Source organism: Megascapheus bottae, chromosome 16 (genome assembly GCF_031878675.1).
Source record: "Megascapheus bottae isolate mThoBot1 chromosome 16, mThoBot2.hap1, whole genome shotgun sequence".
NCBI classification, from domain to species: domain Eukaryota; kingdom Metazoa; phylum Chordata; class Mammalia; order Rodentia; family Geomyidae; genus Megascapheus; species Megascapheus bottae.
In genome coordinates, this window is record NC_143524.1 from 7,754,051 (window position 1) to 7,763,296 (window position 9,246).

At 39.6% G+C, this 9,246-nt stretch overlaps 1 protein-coding gene across 1 annotated transcript; it reads right to left on the reverse strand.

Annotated features, from left to right (window-relative positions):
- Positions 1 to 9,054, reverse strand: LOC150052516 (membrane-spanning 4-domains subfamily A member 12-like). The gene is made up of 7 exons (XM_090347601.1): positions 8,727 to 9,054; positions 7,229 to 7,323; positions 5,628 to 5,771; positions 2,801 to 2,857; positions 2,569 to 2,688; positions 792 to 906; positions 1 to 89 (listed from the first exon to the last, which is right to left on the reverse strand). Exons 2-6 carry the CDS (start codon positions 7,274 to 7,276, stop codon positions 799 to 801), a joined length of 477 nt encoding a protein of 158 aa, XP_090203727.1. The 5' UTR covers positions 7,277 to 7,323; positions 8,727 to 9,054; the 3' UTR covers positions 1 to 89; positions 792 to 798.
- Between the last annotated feature and the right edge of the window lie 192 nt (positions 9,055 to 9,246).

Below are 9,246 nucleotides of genomic sequence, written 5' to 3' on the forward strand. Positions count from 1 at the left end.
TTGAACTCAGGGCCCAGGTGCTATCCCTGAGGTCTTTTTTTTCAAGGCTAGCACTCTACTACTTGCACTGCAGCTCCACTTCTGGTTTTCTAGTGGTTAGTTGAAGACAGCAAGAGTTTTATCTTTGTGATCATTGTTCTATGTACTATGTGCAATTATTTCTTTTCTCTTTTTTCCCCTTATGGTTAATCTCATATGGTTACTATATCTGCCTTTGTTACTTGGTATATTGGATATATATTTATTTGCTTATTTGAAATAGGGAAGGGAAGGAGCAACGCATGGTGATTGGGAGGGGGTGGGGGAAGAAAAAAGGGAACAAAAATATGAGAAGGGGTATCAAGGTTTGAGAAGTAATACATCCACTACCTGACAAATGTAACTGTAAACCCTCTAAACATTATCCAGACAATAAAATGCAATAAAAAAAATCTCATGGATTTTCCTGCCCATGCTGGCTTTGAACCATGATCCTCAGATCTCTCCTTCTGTAGCTAGGATTACAGGTGTGAGCCACTTGCACCCAGCTTTGTTTCTGCTTTTTTTCTATCAAAATATTAGCTCTTGGGGGGGGAGGGAAATGGGGACCAAGACATGTGAAAGGGTATCAATGTATGGGAATTAATGCACCTTCTATCTGGCAAATATCATGTAACCCTTCTATTAATTACAATAAAAATATATGAAAAAAATTAAAAAACAAAAAAAAACCCCAAAATATTAGCTCTTCAGACAGGTTCATTACAGAAATCTGTAGCTTCCACTTACCAAGGAAGACATGAGATACTCACTGTATCTTTATCTTCTTTTCTTTGCTTGGCATGCCCAGTGAGCTATGAGAATTGACACAATAAACTCCAACGAGGAAAATATGAACAAATATCCTGAAAGCATCTTACCACTTCTCTGCATACAAAAGATAATATACACACTTTACAGATCTTGGTATTTTAGTACTTTAAAAATAATAAAGGTATGGAATATAAGAAAAAAGAAAAAGGAAGTCTACTCACTATATTCAACTGAAAAATACATGTATTTTGATCATAATGATAGAATGATAAATTAATGATAAAGCATTTCTGCAAAAAAGGACATGAGGATAAAATTCAGATATAATCAGCAAATTTTCATTGTGGCCAAAGAGAAGATAGGATTGAAACACTTTTTTTTTTTTTTTTGCCAATACTGGCACTAGAATGCAGGAGCTGAGCACTGTTTCTGAGCCTTTTTTTTTTTTTCTTTTTGCTCAAGGCTAACACTGTACCATTTGAGCCACAGCTCTACTTCTACCTTTTTGGTGGAATAAAAGTCTCATGAACTTCTCTGTCCTGGCTGGCTTTGAACTGCAATCCTCAGATCTCAGCCTCCTGAGTAGCTAGAATTACAGGCGTGAACCACTGGTGTCCAGTGAGATAGTTTTGAGATAGAGTTTTTCAGTGGAGAGGTGCATTTTCTGTCACTTTTTTTTCTCTGTCACTTATTTACAAGCCCTACAGAGAAGCTTAGTGAGGGAAGAGTGTTTGCAAGCTGAGCTTGTCACAGAGGCTTGGTATTCTCACTAGAACGGGGGTTTATGTGTGTTCCTGAAATTAGGTCTCTGACTATAAGTTCTGGCAGATAGGTTGAGGGCAAGAGTACATAATTCTTTTTAAGATCCAAAGCACATTTATGAAAGGCCAGGATGGTCCATTGAGACCAATATTCAATAAGAACACCAATTAATCATATCTGGACCATGGCAGGGGACCATGGTGTGGATTTAGATTAGTGTAATGGCATGGGGGTTGACTATCTAGAGATTTGGAGTTAATGTGGAACTTTTGGCTTCGAGCGCTTTCACTGACTATGAATGTATTATAGATTAGACACATGTACAGAGTTCAGCTTTATTCTGAATTAGACTCTGATACTTACATTGAATATAAATCCCCAGCTATAACATATACACATAGATTCCATTGTGTTTGTTGGAGAGTAAGTCTTGTTACAACAAATTTGATCTTTTTGTGTGTGTTTGCCATTGGGGCTCTCTCCCTCAGGGCACAAGGCTAGAGCTCTACTATTCGAGCCAAAGCTATCCTTCTGGCTTTTTGGTAGTTAATTGGAGAGTTAAGAGTCTCAAGGACTTTCCTGCCCAAGCTGGCTTTGAGCCTTGATCTTCAGGTGTCAGTCTTTTGAATAGATAGGATTATAGGCATGAGTCATGGTGTCTGACTCAATTTGATCTTTTAAGATCTTGGAAGAATTGTCCTTAGAGATGCATGTATCTGAAATGAATGCCCATGGTAAATATATCCTGGTGACTGGGTGAGTCCAAGATTGAATAATATAATGCTTAATCACTCAAAATATTTCTATTGATATGTACACTACTTTCCATCTTATTACTTGAGGTTTGGGGTATGGCAGTGTTTAGGAATATAAACTATGGTATGAATGACATCTTTAGCAGCTAAGTATGCCAAAGAGTAAAGCCAAGATGACTATCACCTCCATACTTGTGTAATAGTTAAAATACATGCAAGTAATGTCATGACGACATTTCTCATCAAACCTGGTACTTACTAGTGGCCAAATAGAAACTTTTTCCTGTAAATGATATAAGGAAAGCTCAGTTAAGATTATAATCAAGCCAAGGACAGAGACACAGGCACTTAAGATGTTCAATGCTATTGTGTAGATAACCTGAAACAGAAAGAAGGTGTCAGACATTGCATGTTATTCTCCATTCATTCCTGGAAAGTATAGTCAATGTAGAAAAGATGAAACACTGCTAGAGTTTGCTCTAAGCACTTACCAAGCACTGGACTTTCATCTTCTGGGTTTGTACTGTGAAGGTTCCTGTGATGATATACTGTAAACAAAGACCACATTTGTTTAAAAAAAATCCCATCCATTCTGCCTTAAAGAGTAAGGGATTATCAGTTTAATTCTTTAGTGAGACCATTAAGAAAATCATTCAAGAAGTAATTCAGAGATAGAGCGGGGTGTGGTGGTTCATGCCTGTAATCCTAGCTACTCAGGAGGCTGAGATCTGAGGATCATGGTTCAAAGCCAGCCCACACTAGAGCCAGTGAGACTCTTATCTCCAATTAACCACCAGAAAACCAGAAGTGGTGCTGAGGCTCAAGTGGTAAAGTGCTATCCTTGAGCTGAAGAGCTCAAGCACAGTGCCCAGGCCCAGAGTTCAAGCACCATGATTGACCAAAAAAAAAAAAATAAGAATTTAGAGATAGGAGAAAGAAATGAAAGTCTCTTGCCCCCAAAAGAACATAGATTTTGCCAAATGGGATCCAGGGCACTTTGATGTGTATTTATCAGAGGAGTATCAAAGCTTACTTCATTTTTGGTCAGTCATAACTTACTAAGTCCCTAAGGTAAGTTACAAGAAAATACACCCAATTAACAAATCGACTATTAGATAGTACATCTCAGTCAAGTGACATGCAAATCCTTTTCAAAAGATATTTGATAGCATTGAGGATTGAACTCAGGGTCTTTGTACTTTCTGTATGACTATTTTACCATTTGAGCCATACCTCAGTGTTGTTGCTTCTAGTTTGATTTTCAGGTTCCCAGGCTGCACTTGTTCCCAGGCTGGCCTCAAATTTGCAATCCTCTTATTTCTGCCTCTTAAGCAGATAGAATTACGAACATGCTTCACCATGTGTAGTCCAACAAGTACTTTTCATTCATTGTACTTCTGTGACATAGCTCCGAGCAGTACACTCTCACTGAGGGTAGTTCCAAGGTTACATTTGTTCTAAAGCTATCATGCTATCATGATAAGGGAGAGATTTCAGGAGGCTGCCAGGGTGATTCCAGAAAGAAAATATATAATTTCTAAGTTTTTCACTATCACATTTAGAGCAGCAAAAAGAATACTGAATTTATGAATATGTTATATAACTTCACATATCCAAACTATCTCAATGAAGAATCCATATTAATTAAAAACTTATTTTTCATACCTGTCCTGGTGCTTGAACTCAGGGCCTGGGTACTATGCCTGATATTATTTTTTTTAACTCAAGGTTAGCTCTCTACCACTTGGGCCACAGCTCCATAACCTGCTTTTTGGTGGTTTGAGCCTAAGAATCTCATGAACTTTACTGTTCAGACTGGTTTTCAAGCTATGATCCTCAGATCTCAGCCTCTTGAGTAGCTAGGATCATACAGGCATGAGCCACTGGCACTGGCTATAATGATGTTATATATATATATTTTTTTTTTCCTTAATTCTAATCAGGAAACACCAGAACTCTTAATTTTGCTTATAGAAAATTCCTAAATCCTCTGCCATAATGAATCCATGCATTATTAGGTCCTTCCTAATTTTTCTGGCCTATTTTCTATTGGCCTATTTTCTATTATTTCTTTTGCTTCCTGCTCTGTCATACTGGCCATAGATTTCTATGGACATTTCAGGAACATCAGACATTGGAGATCATTTTGACTCTTCCCCTAGAATATTCTTTCCACTTATATCCATGCGCCCAGCCTCATGATTTTTTCATCTTTGTTCAAATGTCACTGTGAAAGTCTTAGCTAGTGGTTACAATTCCTTATTTTAAAATGATAGCAACCTATTTACATACTCTCACCATGGCCTCATTGTGGCTTGGTGATAATTCCCTGCTACTTACCTATTTTATTTGCTTTGGCTGGAATTTTGGTGGACATAGTCCAAGCTGAGACTTAAAATTGCCTTTATTAGCCCCTTGTCTAAGGAGTAGACCTGGATCCCTTTTGTAAACTGTCTGTGTGATTCCAGCCTTATTCTGCTGAGTCTCTGCTAATTCTACCTAAGTGTGAACTGTCATGTGGTTTAGTGGAGGTTTGTCATATAATAGAGGAGTAAGAGGCTAACAGGGTGTTGAGATCTGAGGATCAGGGTTTGAAGGTAGCCCAGGAAGAAAAGTCCATGAGACACTCATCTCCAATTAACCACTAAAAGGCCAGAAGTGGAGCTGAGGCTCAAGTGGTAAAGAACTAGTCTTGAGCACCAAAAGGTTCAAGGAAAGTACCCAGGCCCCGAGTTCAAGCTCTAGGACTGGCAAAAAAAAGAGAAGAGTTTCATGTGGGATTTTGTGAGGGCTGGCACATTACCTTCTTGTCTCCTGAACAAGGAGAATATGAAGAATGAATAACATTCTTTAACATTTATTCTGCTAGCCACAATAAAAGTTGTTCTTATAAATGCCAGTTCAATTCCCTTACATTTTCATGATCAAACAGAACATAAATATTTCATTTTTCTTATTCTCCTCCAGAGATGTCCCATTACTTCCTCAGCAGTGACATTTCATAGCTTACTTGCCCCATTGACAAAATAAATGTCATAGGGAGATTGAAGAGTCAACAATGACTTCTAAGATGCCCCTGGATCTAGTCTGTCATTGCTACTATACTGTAGAAAATACAGCCTTTAACAAAAATAGAACCTTTTATGAAAGCATTTTATAGGTTGGAAGTGAATGTGTTTTTCTATTGAGCTAGTCCCTTTCCACCAGGTATAAGAACAAATCCCCCTGAGAACAGTGTCATTATTTCTGATATACTGTTAGGGTCAGAAGTCCTCTTAAATGAATAGTTAACTCTCAGGAATTAGCTTGTTTACTCACAAGTGTTGATGACCAGAATGGATATCCTGATACAGCGATAAGAGGTATATATGCTTTTCCAAACACAATCATTTGTGAGTAGAACAAATATGTCCAGATCAATCCCAGGCTGTGATGAATCAGAGCATTCATTATGTGTATGGCCTAGAAGAGAGAAACCCCTTCCTTAATCACTTGAAAAGTCCAGGTCCAGATTTTTCCTTTTGGTTCTAAGGATTGAACTCAGGGCCTCATGTTTTCTAGGCAGCCGCTCTTCTATTTGAGCCATGCTCCCAGTCTCTTTTTGGATTGATTCCCTCCCTCCCTCCCTCCCTCCCTCCCTTCGTTCGTCCTTCCTTTCTTCTTACTTCTCTCCCATCCTCCCTTTTTGTTTTTCCTTTCTGCTTTTGCCGGTCCAGGGTCTGGAACTCAGGATCTGGGTTCCGTCCCTGAGCCTCTTTGAGCTCAAGGCTAGCATCTTATCACTTGAGCGACAGCACCACTTTTGGCATTTTTTGAGTTTATTGTAGATAAGAGTCTCATGGGGCATTTTTCTGCCTGGGCTGGCTGTTCAAACTGTAATCCTCACATCTCAGCCTGCTGAGAAACTAGGGTAACAGGAGTGAACCACTGGTGCCTGGCTGCACTGATTATTTTCAGGGCAGGGTCTAGGTATCTGCCTCCCAAAGAAGCTAGCATTTCATCTGGAGCCACTGAGCCCAGCCCAGGTCCAAATTTTATGAGGAACATACATCAAGAAAGTTCTTAGGTGAAGAAGAAAAGCGAGGACCTAACACTGATTCTATAATCCACGTTTATTGTACAATATCAGAGAAGGATGTTGGTCTTGACATAATGTTGGGTGGGGACTGGTGTGCCATTTTGTCTTTTAACCAAGATTCAGAACTATTCTATCATTACAAGATGCCCTTTCTACTGCAGCTTTCTTGTCATCCTTCTCCTCACCCCCAGCATCTTTAACTTCTCTTAGTCAGTAAACTGTTTTCCAAACTGTTAGTATCTGGATTTGATTTACAATCTATTCAATAATCCTGGTTTGACCTTTACACTCACTCATTATCCAACAATTCAAGTGTATAATGCAACAGTGTGGGTGGAAAAGGCACAGTCATCCAACGATAAGGATAGATGTATGCTGTAGTTGATGAGTTTGGCCTGGGAAAAGTGACACAGCTAAAGGGTGATGAAGACATCACTTAGATATCCTATCAGTAGACATTATGACCACTGTCCACAGAACTCTATTTTTTACAGTGTTTTCACCATATAGTCCCCACAGTTTGACCCGCTCATAAAGGTCCATGTCATAATACATGGATAGCAAAAGAGTTTCTTGCTACTTCCAGACTCAAGGTCATGTGTAGGTTGTGAGGACATTGGGTGATTTATATGTAGTGGACAGATTTATCTGTTCTACTGTATTTAATTTTAGTATACAGCTTATGTGTCAGATTTGCATGTGGAAAGCACAGATACTATACCACCACTGTAGGATGCATTTGAGATTTCATGATGGAGGTTGTTGCTGTCTCCTTGTATAGTGAGAGAATGTAACACTTGTAGGCACTTTTTTTTTCACTCCAAGAGAATTTAGTTCTTACCCCCAGCACTCTCATTTCCTCTCGTAGCCACATGTGGCCGTGTGGCATTTTCCACTAAGATATAACAGACGTGAGAGGATCAATGATTTTCTTTTCTGTAGATAAATATGGAGACAAAAATGACATTATTTTCTTGGGCAAGGTACTGAACTTGAGATGGAATCTATTCTTATAGCTACTCAGGTTTCTCCACTTTTCACTATTTCATAGACCTTGGAGCAATTTTTTTCTTTTACATCTAAACTTATAGCATTGTCAAAACCCAATACTTGCTTTTTGAAAAAGTTTTGTCCACTTACCAATTAATTTTGGGTATAATAAATTATGAAGTTGTGGCCTCAATTACATCTATAATTGTAGAAATTGATGTATCTAGAAATTTATATCCTAACAATGTTGTACCAGAAAAACTGGATTTTTGGTTGATGTGGTAATCTATTACTCATTGCTTTTAATTTCTTAAATGGTTCAGGAGTACCTGGATTTCATATTTTTTGCCATATACCTATACCAGCTGTAGGAATGGCTGGCAAATACAGCTCCAGGTGTTTTATCTTAGAAAAGTAGGCTTTACAAGTTAGGGATCAATGGCAACATAGAGAAGGTGTTCAAAAGAAAATGACACCCACAAGACAATTATCATTAAAATTGGAGCTGTCATTTGCTATTCTATACAAGTCATATTGAATAAATTATATATTTCATATTCATGAAAAATAATCCTTTCTGTATTTAATATCCATGAAAATGATCCCTTGATTCTAGCTGACATCTAACTAACTGAAGATGATAAAAAAAAAAAACAACAAACAAACCAAGGGGCAGAGGTATTAGTTTTCTCTCCCAATGTACAGAGTTGTAGAGAAAGCAAGCTTTGTGAGTGACAAGAACAGAGAAGACAGAGCAGAACTCCCCAGCTTTCTGATGACTTTCCCTTTTCTAGTCTCAATTTTGACAATGTTGTCTTACAACTAAAACATTTGTTGGTTTAAAATGGGTGCCTAACTTTCTTCTTGTGGTTTTGATAATGTAACCCCAATCTTCAACATCTGGTGGCTCTTTCCTTTTTTGTTTAATCACAATCTATTGATGCACTTAAAGTCTAAGATATTATTTTCAAATTCATTTTCATTTATCTTGGGCCTGCACACAAGGCCTGGGCACTGTTCCTGAGCTTTTGTGCTCAGTTAATGCTCTCTATCCCTTGAGCCACAGCTCCACTTTTGACTTTTTGGTAGTTAATTGGAGGTAAGAATCTCCCGGACTTTGCTGCCCTGGCTGGATTTGAATCGCACTTCTCAGGGCTCAGCCTTCTGAGTAACTACGAGGACAGATGTGAACCACCAGCCAAATTATTACAGACTTGCTCTTCTTGTATAAATGTATATGAATTCTTATAGCCATAGTTGGACTGGGGACATCTTATGAACGCTTGAAAATAAGGAATGACAGTTTAGATTCCCCCCAAAAATCAAACCAACTTGAGTTCAAATCTTACCAGATACTCTGTAATCTTGTCCAAATCATTTGCTCTTGAAAAGGCTCTTGTCTCAGCAGCACAAAACAAGAGACAACCAAAATCTCGGTAAGGGGTGTCCTGGGTTCAGGGAGAAGTGGCACGCGTGGAAAGTTGAGAAAGGAGTGTGGGTGTCGGTCTGCCCTCGGTGTGGTCCGCACTGGCCATGGATCTCTACAGCTGGCTGGGTCGAAGAGCCAGGAGGGCGGATGTGGTCGTATTGGTGTTGCCTTTCGTTACAGATCTTGGCTCCCTGCGCCCCTCTCCATCCCTCCTGCCATTCTGACGCTCCGGTGGGGGCCCAGGGTGAGGCAGCGGGGGCCCAGGGTGAGGCAGCGTGGATGCCGTGTGGGGTGACGTAGGAAGGAGGCCTGGGACCGCCCCTGGGCCTGCGGACCCCAAGATGGAGTCGGGGAGGGCGGCGTGGGCAGGAGCGCGTGGGCAGAATCCTGTTGGCCACCGCCTCCCTTCGCCTCTAGGGAGCCGAGATCTTCCCATCTCT